Consider the following 18596-nt stretch of genomic DNA (forward strand, 5'->3'; position numbering starts at 1 on the left):
CTCCATAAACCGGAAAAAGGTAGTGATAGTTGCATGTCAATTCGGAAACCCTTATACCTTTCACCTTGCCAAGGGGTAGAAGACCCTATTGCCGAAGATAATAGACAAGCAAGTATTAGTTTTAGTTGAACAATATTTTTACGATTCCATACGTTTCACATAGCAATCTGTAGGTATTGTTATGGAATTGTTGTGTGGCAATGTATTACAGCAATATCACTAGCTATCACTGAATAAAACTTTGCAACAATATTCTCCATTCATCGTCCTAATTATCATTCGGCAGTATTGACCAGAGAGAGATGACATCAATATGGAAAAGAACGTCTTGGTCAAAAAATACTATTTTGTAAGTTCCAACCTTAACTTTTAATGCAGAATTTACGAGCAATGAGCAATACTCCCAAGCTACTCCGAGGGCTATTAGGCACTTTCGCAAAAAATGCTCGAAAAATGTACTTAGAACTATGCTCTAGGAAGCACATAATTTCGAAGAAAAAACAATTATTTTTGTTTTAGGAATTTTAGGAATTTTATTTTCAAACGTTTCAAGATTTAAAAAAGATGTCTTAAAAGGTAGTTACACTTACTTTACATACTTATTCCCTCTTGTATAAATTTTACTTTAAAAAATACTCAAAATCAAATTAATTTGAAGGGTTATTTTAGGAGTTAAAATTTTAGAAATAACGAGTTTTTAATGTTTTTGTAACGTTAACTGATTTTGGGGTTGCTTTATCTCTCTCAAATAATGTTATTACAAGTTTGATGCAATATTCTCTTTCAATACTGCCGGAAATGTGGAGTGTTAACTTTCCATAGCATGAATTGATATTGGATCTTGGATTCTGGGGCACATACACATCCATGATAGTTTTTGCAAAAGCATAGACTTCCAATTTTTTTCCTCGAAATTTGAAAATTTTAGTAATTATTTTTCCAAAAACGAAAAAACAAATTGTAACACAATGCTACATGGGAAATTGCTATAATTGCTTTATGAAAAGGGTGCGTAAGCCTTGCGATGACGGAGCTACCTATGTACTTCCGAAAACAACGCGTGTTTCATCATGCATAGAGCGTAGGGGAGGGAGCATGATTTATTTGAGTTGACTTTTCGTGTGAACTAGCATTCGAAGGCGAATTATTATTGCGGCAAATGTTTTTAACGGGCGACGAGGGAAATCGTCACAAAATTCCAGCTGAGCAAACAGTGGCGATATTTTAACCCGCTATTGGCACCAGCTCTGCTACCCATTCATTGAAACCAGCGCCTCTCCAGACTCATCATGATCCCGTTTTCCGCTCAGGTAAGTCCGTCAAATAAAAACATAAACTTGAAACCCTCATCTTAGATTTTGAATTTTCACAATGCTCCACTCTAATTTATTTGTTTTTTATGAATAATTATTTTTTATTTTTTTTTCGAACGGGAAAATACCAAACTTATCGCTAGAAATCTATCTTTAAATAAAAAGGAAAAGTAATCGTCAAGGAATGACAGTGATTAGTTTTGCAATAAACAAATGAAGCATGATAGGGAGTTTGCAAAGTTGCGAATAGTGACACGTGATTTCCATGCCTGAGCATCATTTTTGTACTTAGGGTTAAGTTTCTTCCCTTTTCAAAATAAGATTAAAGAGAAACGATACGCGGTCTTAAAAACAAAACAGTTATTCGAGAATCGTACACATATCGAGATTATTTATTTATTCCCTGAAATTAAGTCAAATAAAATTATTATGAATCAGTAGCGCAATTGGAGAAGCGTGAGTAATTTTTCGCTTTTTACGTTCAAAATTCCATCCACTTAACAATATCTTGAGACTGAAATCAAGTCGGTAAATATACAACGAAAGTATGAGCAAAAACAATTCAAACCTATTATGTTCTTTCACACGAAAAAAATCTAGCGAACTTTGTTGGCAAAAATGCGTTCCATATTTCAAGCTAAGTTCACTCGTCGGTAATAAACAAAATCAAGTTCTGGAATATTCTTGCAATATTTTGTTATGAGTGTTATGACTGTTATGTGCGCTTAAGGCTTTGATGGAGGGTGATATAGTAAAAAATTAAATAAATCACGGAATAGGTAAAACAAGACGAATTTTCGCCATTCCAGCAAGAACTAGGCACTGGTCTATGGTCCTTGTGGATTCACTCAACACTTGCGGTACCTTAAGCTAATTACAGTAATGACATAACTGAGATTTCAACTTTTTCTGGCCTCTGAGGCAAAATCATTAAACTCTTTTTATCTTTATGTTACAACTAGTTGCTCTTATGTGGCTCTCTCGTACATTTAACATTGCCTTAAATGAAGCGTTAGGGATTCTTGTTCATCACAAAAAAAAAGAAAAAAAAAGTATTTAATTAAACATCCCAGCAATTGCGCAAACTTTGTTGAGATGTCACTCTTAAATTCTCCTCGAAAGTATGTTTTTGTAAAAATTCAATCAAATGGCATTTTCTAAGATTTTACTGTTGCAAAATTTTCAGACGGATTTGCAGAGTGACTTCCAAGGAAATCTTGGATTCTGGACTCTCTTGGCATGTATCATTACTTTTTTTCCATCGATGATCAACGGTGAATCAGCAATGGTAATAAATATATTCTAACTATAAAAATTTTACGCGAAAGTTAGTATAGTGTTTCTTGAATGGTATTAAAGCCATAATGTTTGATGAATAGCTCTGGACCACGTGAGAAAGTTTACACGGAACTTATTTTGAAAGAACAATATTTCTTTACGGGTGTATTTGAATCGTTCTGGGGCAGTGGTCGGGAATTTTGGCTGCACTATTTTTTACTTTTCAAAAATATTTACTTTTCAAGTATGAAAATGGAGCTATCGAAAGATCTGACATCGATTAGTTAGGAACGCATAATTTTGTTTCTTGCGTGTGTAGCAGAGAAGAAAGTAATAAGATTGATTTTAAGCGGACAAAATTGAATTTGTTACAATTAAAACCCGGATTTTCTTGTTTTGTTTTTCGTTTTTCCTTTCACCAAAATCTTGTATTCAAAGAAGTTAGAGGGCAAAACACTATTACCGGAGGCAACTCAGTGCACTTTCATGTGGGTAAAATTGCATCCTCACAAAATGAAGGCAATACCTTAAAATTAGAATAATTCCCGACGAGTGGCGAGAAACACATGCATTAGGCAAGCACTTGTGTAATTATTATAGTTCTTTCTAAGAATATTCATGTAATGCTCGGTTACAATAGAATTTCATTCGATGTTACCCCTCAAACAGAAATCATTTCCATAAAAGTTGATTCATCAACGAAACACCGATGGAATTTTTCGGAGGAAAGACATTAATGGAGATGGATTCAGTTAAACATTTTTTTATTTATTTCAGACTTGCCATCTTTCAACTTGCAGCTTAGTAATGTACTCACGAATCAAAATTTCATTTTCCTAGTTTCGGAATTAATATTCATTACGGGCAGATTTTCTTACGTAAGTTTTAAATTCCCGTCAAAGATCTTACTCTCAGAGTGAAATAAATTTTCTTGACTGTTACAAAAATATATATCTCAAGACTGATTTTGTTCTTTGCATAGTTGGCTGAACACGGATATCACCATTATACCAATGAATGGGTTGTAAGAATACCACAAGATAGTTTGGCATCCGAAATCAGCAACAAAAAAGGATTCACTTATGTAAATAGGGTAAGTTTCCGACATTGCGACATGTTTTAATATTGTTTTTATTTCACAACATAACAATCTGCTCGTGCACTAACTCTAGGAGGAAGGTTCCTGTATTGTAACGCAAATAGTTTGGTATAATAATTTGACCGACTCTACAATTTTGACTCCTCCATCGTCTATGAATATGCTTGTGCGATTCTTAAGATGTAACGAAACTGTGGTTATGATTACCTTGGCTTTTTCCTCGAGTTCTTTTTTTTAAATTAAACATGGCATTAAAAATCGGAACAATGCTTTCACTTAAAATTCCGGATTTGCACTGGTTAGTTTTCAACACATAACATAAAATTGAACTTATAAAACGCACTGCAAAACTGAAAAATCCTTCCTTCGATTAAGGTATTGAAACTCACGCGGTCAAAGACGACTACGATAATGGAGCTAAGATTTTCACGAACTATCAACAAACTTATATCCTTTGACATATCATACCTGGATTTCAACGGAAAAGCAAAAATAACGTGTTACACTGGCCTAAATGCTGGCTATGACTGATTTGTAAATAAATAAGTGCATTGCACTGTCAGCTGTCAGCCTGGTCCATCGACTATCTGTTGCTGTCACTCATCAAGATACGAGATGTAAACATGTAAGGCCCCTGACAACTGCCAACGACATCTCTCAGACGTGACCGGCAGTGAGAAGAGAGTGGTTAGCGATTAGTTTAATTTCGAACACTTTATAAAACTTACCTGTGGACTTTAACCTTTTTGTTTTTAAATGTCAGTCAAAATCGATTTTAATCGCTTTGTTAAACCCATCAGTCAGTGCGACATTATCACTGTGCAGACGTGAGACCGTCAACCATTTGAGAAGTTCCTTGGTCTTTGTCACCGTGCAGGTTAGCTTTTGCGTGTTAAGTTGTTAATGAAACAAAGGGATCGATGAAACAGACGTAGTCAAGCATGGAAGTAAAAACAGCCTTGGCAATCTTGTTGGTTAATCTATGGGCTATGTTTCTTTGCAGGGAACCAAGTGACATTCGCCGTAGCAAAATTCCTTTTTTTCTTTTTTTTAAAATTAATATATAAACAGAAAAATACGATCATACACAGATTTTCTTGAAAATGTGAGGTTCCTTGTTTTTTTCCTTCAAGAAAACTCCCTTAAAGTATTTCTATCCCTATGGAAACGTCGAGGAGTCATTAACAGTAGTTGCAAAATATTCAACACCTACTGATGATCTAATCTGTTAAAATCACACATTTTATACTCATTTCATTGAAACTTGCAGATAGAAGGTTTTGATGATATGCATTTATTCGTAAAAGAGAGTCAACCAAAAATGCAAAAAGTGCCGAGCCACCATTTGTCTGCGCACCTGGAGTCACACGAAGCAGTACGTAAGTAATGTGCTGGCTTTATTTTAATGAATCGTCTCTTGGGACTAATACCGTCTTACCAAGGAACTAGTGCTATTAAAGTGCATGATGCAACATTTTTAAGCAATTTAAAATTACAAATTTCAACACTGCACAGCAAACCCCCATATCGACAGGGCATCTGCCCTATCACGCAATACAAATTATTACATTCTGCCGCAGAGGTGCTGTGTGTCTAAATGGAACATTTATGAAAGGGTACATCCACTACTTTTTTACTTTTTGTTGCGCGGTGCCACGGAGAAAAGGGTGTTCCGTATTTAGCAATGGTATAACATCTAGAGAAATCAGAATTTTTCACTTTTTTTTTCATATAATTTTAAAGTAAGCACTCTTATTAAGGATCTAAAGCACTAATAAAAACATGCAACTCGTTTTTTTCATTCCTCTTCTAATTCTCGATTGTAAATGACGCTGTAGACACTCTACCCTGATTGCCATGAAATGCTGTGCGACTCCCAGACAGCAGGGCTGACTTAACCAGAGTATCAGGGTGCTGCAGCATCCGAGGCCTCCTGGAATGGGTTTTTTTCGATTATTAATTTTATTTTTTTTTCTCTGCGAGCAGTTACATCAAATTTTTGGGGGGTCCTTGAAGTATTGGGGATTTTGAAGAATTAAAGAGGTCCTGAAACTGAAATTTCAAGGATCATGAGACCCTTAAAGTTTAGGATTTAAGGCTTCAAAGTTAAGGCATTTGGGACTCTTTCTTTTCTTGGAATCGCAGACCGCTTTCAATTTACAAAGTATACAACTCGCAATGTGCAAGCTCTTGCCTGTCTGCGCAGTTTCTGAGCGCAAATCCGGCTCTGCCAGCTAGTGACTGCTCCAGAACATGTTTTCATAGCTGATGCCTTCGAAAATTAGGTAGCACTAGACATCCACCTAATAAATACAATTAGCCAATTACATGTCGGACAGCATGCATTAATCTATAGGGTTAAACATTATCAGATTGCCAAAGTAATTTCAATCATGTCAGCGGAATTCTAAACGCAAAAAGTTTCTTCAGTAGAACCAATGAGAATGTCTTGCCACCCTTCGTAACGAGGAATCCCCTCCTCTGTCAGAAAAAGTCTCTCATATTTCCGCGCTGCCTTTTTAACAGTTCTCGACACTCATTACGATCTATGATTCATGAACAAACTTCAAAACATTTGGAATAGCCTTATGCTTACTTAAGATTTTATGATTTTTCTCGTAATATTTGGTGCTAAACAAGATTTACTAAAGTAGAACAGTGGCGTGGCGTGAATTGCGATGAATCTATTGTAACGTCATTTAAACTTATGGTAAAGAATGGATTATTAAGGCGTTCGCTGGGAACACCCTGTTTATCGATCCTTTTCCATAGGTTTAAATGGCATGACAATCGATAAATCGCAAAGCACGCTACGTCATTGAAGTAGAAATCTTGGGATCTTCCAAGAGCCTCCGCGACACAATTGGACAATGAAGTGCCAACCAGCATGCGATAATGGAGAAGTTGACCTATGAGATTGCCAAAATATTTTCAATTATGTTATCAGGTGCTTTGGGCAGAGCAGCAAGTGGCAAAAGTGCGGCAGAGGCGAGGCCTTCTAAATCGGAGGGAGGGAATTCTTGCCCGCAGAGAGACGGACAGAAGTCGATACGAAGGAGTGTTCAACGATGAATATTGGAAACTCCAGTGGTACGAGGTATCTTGGCTTTCTCACTTACTTTACCCGAAATGTCTCTGAATTTTTGTGAAGAACTAGGGAAAAAGTGACTTTTTGCCGTCAGGAGGATTATTTCTTAAATTAAGCACAAACGCTAACGTCGAGAAGATTTCTGCTTGACGGGAACGATTTTCCTGGTATAAAGTGGCTTCTCCTCTTGATTCGGGAAAAATTTAATTTTGGCCACAAATTCAAGAATATTTTATGTCACTTCTTTCCAATTTGAAGGATATTTGATCTAGAGGAAGAATAGAATCATGGAATATGAAACTCGGCCGAGTTGTACATTGGATCCGATATTTCGAGCGAATGGTACACTTAGTGAGTTAAGAGGTCAAGTACCATAACACACGTCTCCTTCTCTAAATTTTCCAGAAAATGTTGTGGATACATCAGAAAATCAATAAAGGTTGCTTCACTCACTCAAGAATATATAAATAAAATTTTGGTTTGAGTCCTTTTAAAAGAAAAAATAAAACATAATGGGAGATTCTTAAACGTTGCAATGACGATACGCATTTTTCGGCTGTAGACATCGATTAGTTCCCTCAACGTCAGAAATTAAGGAATTTTTTATGATGCAAGTAGGTAAGAATTCGAAAATACTTATAGGTTTTTCTTTATTTTTCAGCAAGACTACAGGGCCAAAAATACAAAGTTTCCAACTTTGGACATGGGTTTGGTGCCAGTTTACACGGAACTCAACATCACGGGAAGAGGCGTCCGTGTCTGTGTCATAGATGACGGCCTTGAATATACGCACGATGACCTCAAAGATAACTTCGTGAGTAATCAAGTCAAACAATTGAATCGAGATTCAAATCTCCTTTGCTTGGAATTTTGGAGAAAAAAGTGGTGGCAAGTTTAATGAACTCAGGCTAACTGATGAGCGCCTTCATGTGTAACAAAAAAATTCTCAATTTTGAAAGATTTCTGATTCACTGTATGTTCACAGGATCCGGAAATCAGTTACAATCTGAACAACTCCACATTTGATGTCCTGCCCAGGTATGAAGATCCAATAAATGCCCACGGGACCCGTTGTGCGGGTGAAATTGCCATGAAAGCCAACAATTCCAAATGTGGAGTGGGTATAGCATTCAACGCTAAAGTTGGAGGTGCGTTCATAGACTTTCACACAGTAAGCTTAAAACCTTGATGGGAAAAACGCAGACAAGACCACCTACATGAAGGAGAAATTCCGAAAAACAGATGAGTCAAGTGCGAAAAAAAAAGATGAAAAATTAACGCTTGTTCGGGAATAACTTAGTTTTGAATGTTTGAAGAGTCCAGGCAGATAACTATAGAGCTATTTTGTGACACGCAGCACGGAAGAAGAGGATGTGATCGTTGGATGATACGGATATTTCTAGTTAACTGCGGTAGCACCCCTATAAATTAGGTCACTAACCCATATGTTGCGGTACTACTACAATTAATTTGAAATGCTCATATCATCTGAAAAATTGGGGCAGTACTGTAATTTTAAGGGCTAACCCCCAACAATACAATTTATCTCCCTTAAGCACTAATTGGACTTATTTCTACCGGACAGAACTATGTGCTGGTGGGAAAGATTGGGTGTGCTCGTTAGTTCTCGGGCGGTAAGAATGAATGGGAATTAAAAAGCGCCAGTGACGTCAGCGGCAACGAAGCCGTCTCCGTTGTCGCCCTCCCTCCGCTTCAACTCATGAGCCCTGTCTACGACGCTCTTTCGCCATGTCCACGGCTCACGAGTCCCGCATTTAGTTAGCACATAGTTCTTTTTGCTGAATATAAAATCCCGCTTTTCCATTTCACCAATAGGAATCACGCCCACTGACCACATGCACATGTTTCTTATCCACCTCGCCGCGAGCACATCCCATCTTCCCCAGCCGCACATAGTTTTGTTTGGTAGAAGTACGTCCAATTGTTCTTGAAACGTTCCATTCATATTAGGTAGGAACAAGGGTCACAACAATTGTGATGAATTAGAAACTTTAGGTATTTAGAGAATGGACTTGGTAGAGAAGTCCAGCTGCTGTCAGATATCACGTTCAGTCTAATTGACAGTTGCGGGAAAAATGGAAAGTTGCCTGGGGTTCACAAACGACTGTGCGTGTGACAGCAGCTCACGAAAAAGCACGTTTCCTGGACCTACATTATGTAATTCAAAAGCACCATAGTTGACAAAAACTAGTGAGCGAATTTCATATTTCATTCCTGGACTCTCTATCTTAATCGATCGAGGTAAGAATTATTCCCCAAACAAAATATACCTCTATCTGTCGCAGGCAATCAGCATACGTCGGCAATTTGCGAACGGTCCAAGTGTTTTTTTAGATAAAACACAGTAATCTCCATCAGCATCACGATGGACCGATGGGTGATGATGGTCTTCAAAATCATGATCTCGGCTTGGAGCGCCTTCAATTTTTGTGATACTCTAAGCTTTGTCACGGAGTTACTTTAGTTGCATGTATGTATATTCCGGACCTAACTATAACACCAAGAGTTTCACTCCGCGCTCTCTAAAGTGTACCTATTAATGCTATATTTTTACGGAGGAAAAAGTGTCTATTCAAATTGAAGACAAAATAATCAGTTCTCTGATCTGGTCCTTAATTTCTGAATACTATGATTTTCTAACTATTTACTTGTGACCTGAGAATTACCAGCAATTGCTAATTGCCTGCTGCATATCCCCCAAAAAATGGATTTGACATTTATTGCTTATAATACAAATAAATCATTGTTGAGTGGGACCTGATTTTTAGGAGGAACATAATTAGGCCAGAATAATAATAATTAAAAAGCATATTTTAGCATGTCCTAAGTTATTCTTTTAACCTACAGAAAAACTAGAGAAATCCGCTATCTCTTTGAGCTCTCTGAAAAGGTTCGTTTCCCCTTCATTTCAGGAATCAAACTGCTGGACGGACCAACGACCGATTTAATGGAAGCGAAAGCTATTCAATACGCCTTGGACAAGGTGGATATTTTCACGGGTTCTTGGGGTCCTCTGGATAACGGATTAGTCGTCGATGGTCCAGGAAAGCTGGCGAGCTTGGCTCTTGAGAATGGGATTCTTAAAGTGAGTGAAAAATCAAATTGGTCTAGTACTTTGCCTTAAACTTTAATAGTAACAATTTAGTTTGAATAATGAAGGGAACGTACTTGACTATCAGATTTTTAGAGAGAAAAAAAGATTTGTTCAGGACTCCCCCTTAAAATGCAGTAAAGTAAGGGCATTCTGGTTTAGTAATATTTCCCGTGAGTGTTGCTCAATTCTCTTCAAATATATCAAGCCTTGGATAGAAAAGACCCTGGTTGATTAGATCATAGGATCAACGAAAGGGAAAATAAGTACCTAAACTAAGCAGAAAGGAGAGATAACGGTGTGAAAGATAGATAAGAAAGGTAAAGTATAGGTGAGGTAGATGTGGAGCAGAGGAAGAAGAACAGATGGAAGAAATGTACCCTCATCTGAAATGTGTTAGAAGTCTTATGATCTAAGAATGAGGTTTTTATAACCTTTCAAGACAGACCTTTCAATGAAACATCGCAAAATTCTTTACAATGCGCGAGGGTATTAACCTTCGCAAATTTTGAGTCTCAACTTTAGGCAAGGCTAGGTTTGATGGCTTTCTCTTTTTGTGATGGTGTTTTCGTGAAGAATAATCCAATAATCTAATTTTTGTTTAAAAAATACATCCTATTATCAGAGTTTTTGCTTAATTTATACAGATGACGGGGATTTTCTTAATAGGGGTTTGTTCGTAAACAACTAATGTGTCAATATTTTGCAATATGTTAGGTTTTAGCATCCACTGATGCAGATAGCCTCTTTTGAAAAAGGTCTAAAACGGACTTGTTCCGTTTAATTGGTTCCACCGATTGGGGACCGTCCACAAGTGACGTCAGATACTTTCTTCCGATTTTCAGACTCATGTTAGACTCAGTCTACTCCTCCCGCCCTTCTTTGAAGGGGTTGGTCAAACAGCTCTAAATCTCCCTCTCCCCTGAATATCTGACGTCATTTATTAACGGCCCTTTTGGCTTTATTTTTCCTCCCAAAATAGGGACGGAAAGGCAGAGGAGCATTGTATTTCTTCGCCGGTGGAAACGGGAAAGTGAGTGACGACAACTGCGCCTGCGACGGCTACGCGAGTAGCATCTACACTATCACAGTGGCAAGCGCCACGGAACTTGGCAAGCCGACCTACTACTCTGAGAGATGTTCCGCGGTTATGGTCACGACCTACTCGGGAGGCAGCACAGGTCAAATCAAAATCGTAAGACCCACACATTTATGTTTGTCAACTTCATATCAGCACCATGTGAAATAATATGATCGAAACTAGAAACGTTCCGGGAAATTGTTAAGGTTTAGCACTTAAAATGCGGGTTTCGGTGGCACGTCATGTTTAAGCGAATTTTGGCACTATGTTAATGTTCAATTGTCTAGAAAAAAGAGGAAAAAAGATGATGTGGGAGAGCGAGGAGGATTTAATGAAGTTCGCGACATAAGTTTTACAAAAATGAGAAAAATTTAATTTTAGACGCGAGGAATGCACTTTTCACAGAAAATAGTTCAGAATTTAACACTGCGAGTTCAACTTAAAATCGCTCGAAAATGCGTGAGGAGCGTAGTGCGGGTTTTTGCGTCGATAAAATGGAAAAAGACGTAGGATCAAGTGAGACTCGAGTATTTAAAGAGAGCCTCACGCCACAAGTTATGCCACTCGTTAGGCTCTTTTTGATTGAAGGGTTTTGGTCTGGGTTGTCTCTAATCTTGGTGATCAAGTAATCATCATATTATTGATACTACTAGATATAGGAGTTGATGAGCTGAATTCGGAATGAAAAAGGGACTATAAGCTCGAAAACTAAATTACTAAAATGGACAAATATTTAAGGGGGAAAGAAGTGGAAAAATCGAGACTGAAAAACTATAGAGAATTGTTGACATCGCGCATGCAACGTTATAAAGGACAAAAAGCGATAAAAAAATGACAATTGAACGGTATAAATTTTGACGTAAGGACTGTTCGATATATTGACTTCATTTCAAATTAGTGAATATCAGGGGCAGATTCCGAAGGAGTCAGCATGATGACGTAATCATCTCCTCTCCCATAGTCACACCCAAGGGAAAACGGAAGACAGAGAAAATAAGAAACAGAAAAAGAAAGAAAAAAGTTGCAAACGAAGGGAATACATTTTATGAAAAAACAGGGATAGGCATAGTTCACAATATTTGTAGACCAAAACAACCATGAGTAAGCCTGATCATAAAATCAAAACTATTATCTTCTTACTGCTTACAATTACGCCCTCTGCTGTATATGCTACCTGTCTCATCCAAAACATGTAGTCTCAAAAAAATTGGTAAAATCTGTTAATCTGTACTAAACAATCGATTTTCAAATTCGTGAGCTGAAGTTGCTTAAAATTTCAATTTTGAGGGCTTCACTTTGCAGAGACATTTCGCAGCAGACTTCTCTAGACCCCCGTTCCTTAATATTAACCAATAGTTGTAACTCGATCTGCATTTGGATCTTTTATCAATGATGCCATGAAATTTATTTTTGAACATCAAGTTAATAGCGACTTGAACTCGCTTTTAAAAACGGTTTCTTTCTATCCTAATTCTTATTTTTACATTCATGCATAGGTCACCACGGACTTACATAATGATTGTACCGTATCACATACAGGAACATCAGCTGCAGCGCCTTTAGGAGCGGGAATAGCTGCGCTGCTTTTGGAGGCAAAGTATGAACTACTTACTATGATGAATAGTTCAGTTTCTACTTCATTAAACTCATAATCCTCTTATGTATATGGAACTTTAATTCACAAAATATACACGCATATCAATTTCATTTCACGGTAATATAGACGTTAATAATATCTGACGCATGAACGGAACGAGGAATCTACGTTAGGGAGCCCGCTTTTCCTCCCTCCCCCCACCCCCGCCCCGGAAGTGAAATACATTGATTCCTTCAGAAACTTTGAAGAATTTCCTAAAATTACTACATGACAGCTCAAAATCGCTCTTGAAATTTCTTGAGGTGGCCCTTGGAGATACCCCTTATAGCAACAAGAGTATCCCAAACCCCACTTGGTAAGGTTCCTTCCTATGCCCTCCAGATCTCCCTCCCTGAATTTCCCCTTTGTGCCCCTTAAAAACATTCCTTGAGCTGCCCTTGCTCTTTTTAATTCCAAATCCTTTTTCATAACAAAATTAAACATTTATAAATCAAACAACGTGTGTAACTGTAAGTATTCACCAGTGACCAATTGTTAATGTATTAGATCAGTAAATATTTTTTGCCTTTTTTTATTCCATGCAGCCCCCTGTTAACATGGAGGGATGTTCAACATTTGTTGGTTCACACCGTCGAAGTGGCTCCCATCGCAAATGACGTAGAGTGGCGACAAAACGCTGCTGGTTTCTGGTACAGCATAAACTTCGGTTTTGGCCTCATGAATGCATATCAGTTGATCAAGCAAGCAATGCAATGGACCACTGTCCCGCCAAAAACGATCTGCACAGTGCCTTTCTACTTAATGTAAGTAAATACTAGAAAAAAGGAATACCTCATTATTACTTGAAATGATACGCTCGATCAATTTTCATCGTACTTCAAGGTCAATATCCAGCTTCACAATCAATCCTGAACTTTTTCTAACACAATTGAAGAAAGGTGTAATTAGCACTCTTGCTTTAAATATGTCTTGTGAAGTACAGTGGAAAAAAAGTATCTTAGATCCAGAGTCAAGACTCAAAAAATTTTTCAAGGCAAAATACTCTTGAATCAATCGGATTTTTGCGTGGATCGAGAGCCAAGCCCCTTAATCCAAGTGGATTTTCTTTTGATTCAAGCAAAAATACGATTGAATTGTATTTTTTCTTGTCAATTTTTATAAATATATCTGGACTCTGGATCCAAGATATTTCTCTCTGGTATATGGCTGTTCGCGGAAAAAGAGACCTTGGTCCATTTTCCAGTAAGGCAACATTTTTGACATGTTGAGGCGGATAAATAGACTCTGAGGTTTCGACGGAAAACGCTCCCTAGTATCCTGAGAAATAAATTGCGAGTGAATCCGATCATTCCTTTGCCACGAGAAGACCATGTTAATCGTTTCATTCCGATGAGTTTGCGCCTCAAAAATGGTACTTTAAAGATTTAAAATTTCATTTTTACAAAATTCAATCGTTCATCAGTTTAAAACATCGATTTTTTCATTAAAATCAACCTTCAAAAAATCGATATTACAGTTCCGAACAGGGGCTAAAAATTCGATGCCTCAAAACAATCGATTTGAAATATTTATCCCTGTTGGCAACACTACTGGTCCCTCTAAGTTTTAGTTAGAAGATGGAACTTCGTTAAAAACTCAAAACCTCAATTAATTATTTAAAAAAGGTGCGTCCTTTTTTCAGTCATTCCATGCGACAGTTCTCACCGTCCGCGGATTTCATAACCTCCGTAAAAACGGACGCGTGCGGGATCCGCTTCGTGGAACATGTTCAACTGCGTTCGACTATCAACCACACTCGAAGAGGAGCCATCGAAATGTACCTCCAATCTCCTTCCGGTAAGAAATTTCCACCTATCTCGAGCGTTTTGGGGCCTTTTGAATGGTTACATAAACAGCGTTCTGGGGCCCATCTAAAAATGGACGTGTTTCCTACCAAAAACAACTCATCCATGTCAGGCCTAGGTCAACAATCCTTGTTTCGAAATTGCTTACTTGATATTTTTTCATGCCTATATACATGGCAATAGAGCAATTACAAAAAATCGTATCTTCAATAAAGAATTTGCACCCAAATATTTTATTGCTTCATCTGAGAGTGCCTAAAGATCTGATTTCGTGGTATTTTTATTATAATTTTTTCTCATTTGGTAATAAAAAAATAATTAAATTTGATTTAAACGTAAAACTTGCTCTGCTTAGTGACGTCACGTGGCGGCATTTTCCATTCAAACGCATGTATTTCAGCAGATTAGATGATTTTGTCATATCTTCTCCAATGAGTGTCAATTTATGAATCAAGGACATCCTCGTGTTCAATTACTCGGTAGTTTCCGCATAGACACGAAATTCATCACTTTTCAGACACCTGCAAACTCTGCCATGTGACGTAGCATCCAAATAACTATCAAACAGGTGTTTTTTCTTGGACAGGGGGGGGGGGGGTTAAAAAGTAAATAATACTTGATCGGAGATACATCGTTCGTAATAATTACAAACATTAAGTACATATTTCTAATATGCGGCCGTAATAATATTCAGAAGGATCCTCCATCGTAGGGGTATTTTTTTTCAAGAGAGAGATTTGCGATAATTTGGGTCAGAAAGAAGAAAGAATTTGATATTTCGACGAAAAATAATCTTTCGTGGCCGTAAGGGTACGTAAGTACCTTAAACCCTAAAAAAAATTAGAGCCTCTGAATTTTTTACTGCTCTCATCGTTATCCACGGAAGCAATCATTCTATCAGAAAATTGGGGGCTAATCTTTCTAGGTTGTGTATAATTTACCTACTACCTTGTGTCTTTCAGGGACGATAAGTAAATTACTGGAGGCTAGAGAGAGAGACCAGTCAAATCACGGTTTCCGCAACTGGCCATTCTTGACTCTAGAGTTTTGGGGAGAAAACCCAAGCGGCCTGTGGCGAGGGATGGTCAGAGATGTGGTAAATAACGAATTCATCTAAATAGATTTTAGTGCGCACTATAATAATTGTTGACTGAAAAAATGTAAAGCTCCCTCGTTGCACGGGTAGCAATAAATTGCGATTAATAACTGACAAAGTAAGTATTACTGCATCGGAGTGTTGCGTATGTTGCCTACCTAATATTTGAAGGGGCTTCTCTTACCGAAATTTACTGCAGTAACGTTAAAACAAGTTAAACCATTTTCTTCGAATTGCGAGTTGCCTACCTTTCTGATACAGTCATGAAACTCGTTTTATCGATCTTTGAATTTGGCATTTTTTGGACCAAATGATGTTAAAATATTGCACTTTCATGGTGCACTTTCACTTTCATGGTGGGGGGGGGTGCTCTCAGGAGTCTTCTCCAACCAGTTTCCACATGATCGAGGTCACGAGAAAAACATTACAGGCACCAAGTTTTACCTAAAAAATGTGTGAAATGTTTCCGTCGTTCATAGCTCTTTTGTTATTAGATATAAATAAATCGTGACTCATAATCGTTAAGGAGGTTGAATTTTGTAGAGCTGCAATTCTAGGTGAGGTGTTTTAGCATTTTAACGTCCGTGTCTTTTAACTTCGATCTTTACAGTCACATATTATGTGCTACCGTGCAGCCCTCAAAATGAGGTAAATATGAGCCGGATGTATACCATAAAAAAATACGTAATATAATATCAAAATTGCTTAAATGTTGACGGACCAATGTTCCTTGGCAATAAACTATCCCATACACTACTGCCGTGCTAAGAAAAAACGCCGTATGAGTCTTCAGGTGTTGTTAAATTTCCTTCGATGTAGTACAAAATTCCTGGAAAACTTTTGGATATTTTTCTACCAATTTTTCACAGGATTTTAATAACAATTTAATCTACAGTATCTGGAAAATTTCAAAGGAAAATATTCATAACTCTCCTGAAAAATTAATATTTCACTTTAGGAAACTTGGCAACTTTCAAATGCTCCTACGGCGTTTTTCCTTAGAACGGCAGAATATTGTCCTCTGCCCCTTCCAGGGTAGAATGTCTTGTGAAAATAAGTTCTGTCTAATGGTCATTAATTCCTACAGAGCTCTCAAGGGCATCATGACGGAGAGGTAGAATCGATGACACTGGTCATTCATGGAACAGTTGACGAGCCGGAGCATTACAAAAACGGACCTAGAAAATACGATCCATTCGATGTACCTGAGGATTACGACGAACCTGACGCGTACGAAGCGCTCAAGGCCGAGCAGGAACATGACGCTCAACAGAAACATCAATTCACGGATAAAATAAAGGTATATAGTGGTGGACTAATTACGCGGATGAGTAGTATTTAGCAAACCAGTCGTATTTCTAGATTGAGCTTTTTTAGGAAGCTCCTATTTGTTTTGCGGAAGAATTTGGGGCAAAACTTAGGGCATGAAAACTGCGTTTCCGGTGATTCTTCATACAAACATAAGAGTCGCTTTCACAGAGCGTCACAGAGCGCTTTCTGGCGCTTTGCGACGCCCAACCGCCACAAAATTCGGTCCTTCCACAACCCGTCAGGGAGTTGGCGTTCCCTCATTGTATCTAAAGAGTATAGTAATTCCTAATTTTGTCGTCTCTTAGTGATACAAGAGACAGTACCTTTATTTAGTCGAGTTAAGAGAGAAACCAAACACGCAATTTGGCCTGGAACGGCGCGACTTAAAGAGAAATGATAACGAGTACTTGAGATGATAAAGAGAAGCCCTCGGCGCGGGGATCGGCATGCAACACATATTAGCGCCTACAAGACTGCACGAATACCTCTCGCATTGCATCAAACACAGTGCGGTCAGCGTGAAACGCATAGCTCCTACAAGACTGCATGAATACTTCACGCATTGCATCCAACACAGTGCGTTCAGCAGTATGGTCGGCGTGAAACGCATAGACCTTACAAGACTGTCTGAATACTTCACGCTTTGCGCCAAACATGGAAGACCTTGTCCACACAGAGATAGGTTTAAGAAACTGAACTTTTGCTAGTAGTGATAGGGCTTTCCCGAAAAATGTGTTTGACACGAGTAAATGCGTCTTATGCACCCCTCCCCCGCTGGCACGTTCACTTGATGGTTTTTATCGAGTTTCAAAACGAATGAGAAGGGGGCGACAAAATACAGGCAGCCCATGGGCGGCAAGTAGGTGAATCCGGCCCTGAGGAGAATACCCCTTCCTCCCAAATTTTTGCAGATGAGAGTATATTGCTGGAGCGGACTAGCGGGGGGAGTGAGGGTGGGGGTCGAGGGGTTAAAGCGCGATCATCTACCTCTAAGCCATAGAAGAAAAGGGTCATTTTTGGTTTTTTGAGGTCTTGTATAGCTTTTCTTTGTATATTTTACAACTATTCTCAACTCTTAAAAGAGAGAAATGAAAATTAGCGCATTATTCTTACTTGTAAGGTAATTAGATCTTCTTAAGATTATTTTATTTTTAATTAATGAAATTAAATATTTTTTTCTTGTTTTGCAGATTCCAACACTGGAAGATGGCATCAAACTCCTGAATAATGGATTTAATTTTGCCAAAAATCTGATTTAGCAGAAGAAAACTGTACACTTCCCTCTTAAAAAGTCAGTTCTTTGGGACATCTTCAACTATTTCTTGCAACATTGGTCTCAAGTAAAAAAATCCCACCGTTTCATGAATTTGAAATCCACATAATACAGATTTATGATGAAACTACGAATCAAGTGTCTCGGTTTGCGAAGTTTTAGATTTCTTGTCACCTATGACTTTTTTCAGAGATAACTGATACTATATAATTATATCATTCGACAGAAATTAATTATGATTTCTCTCTGCACCCTTCCGAGACTATACTTTAAAAATTTTGGGCAAAAAATATCTGTTAATATTCCTTTGAGTAAAGGGAGAAGGAGCGGTAATATTGAAACACCGCAATCGAGATCCATGTTTTCGTATTTTCGCCATTAATACAGTACTAAAAAAATATATTATACATTTAAATTTTTAAAATTGTCATTTTTATCACACGTTTATTTGCCAAATTTCCGCTGGGCTTTAATTATGCAGTATCTGAAAATATCTCAAGATCA

At 37.8% G+C, this 18596-nt stretch overlaps 1 protein-coding gene across 1 annotated transcript; it reads left to right on the plus strand.

The window, feature by feature from the left end:
• The first annotated feature begins 1101 nt into the window (after positions 1 to 1101).
• Positions 1102 to 18516, plus strand: LOC109043119 (neuroendocrine convertase 1). The gene is made up of 15 exons (XM_019060198.2): positions 1102 to 1310; positions 2500 to 2601; positions 3574 to 3684; positions 4961 to 5065; positions 6638 to 6787; positions 7440 to 7592; positions 7764 to 7926; positions 9712 to 9884; positions 10873 to 11085; positions 12468 to 12568; positions 13153 to 13371; positions 14250 to 14404; positions 15375 to 15508; positions 16596 to 16808; positions 18010 to 18516. The coding sequence occupies exons 1-15, from the start codon at positions 1290 to 1292 to the stop codon at positions 18076 to 18078; spliced, it is 2082 nt and encodes a 693-aa protein (XP_018915743.2). The 5' UTR covers positions 1102 to 1289; the 3' UTR covers positions 18079 to 18516.
• Positions 18517 to 18596: the final 80 nt, after the last annotated feature.

Source organism: Bemisia tabaci, chromosome 1 (genome assembly GCF_918797505.1).
Source record: "Bemisia tabaci chromosome 1, PGI_BMITA_v3".
Classification (NCBI taxonomy): domain Eukaryota; kingdom Metazoa; phylum Arthropoda; class Insecta; order Hemiptera; family Aleyrodidae; genus Bemisia; species Bemisia tabaci.

Bases quoted from the DNA above. Each gene is read 5' to 3' on its own strand.
- LOC109043119 (XM_019060198.2), top strand. From the start codon at position 1,290: ATGATCCCGTTTTCCGCTCAG. The intron at 7,593-7,763 runs GTGAGTAATCAA...GTATGTTCACAG, and splicing joins ATGACCTCAAAGATAACTTC to GATCCGGAAATCAGTTACAA. The intron at 7,927-9,711 runs GTGCGTTCATAG...CCTTCATTTCAG, and splicing joins ATTCAACGCTAAAGTTGGAG to GAATCAAACTGCTGGACGGA.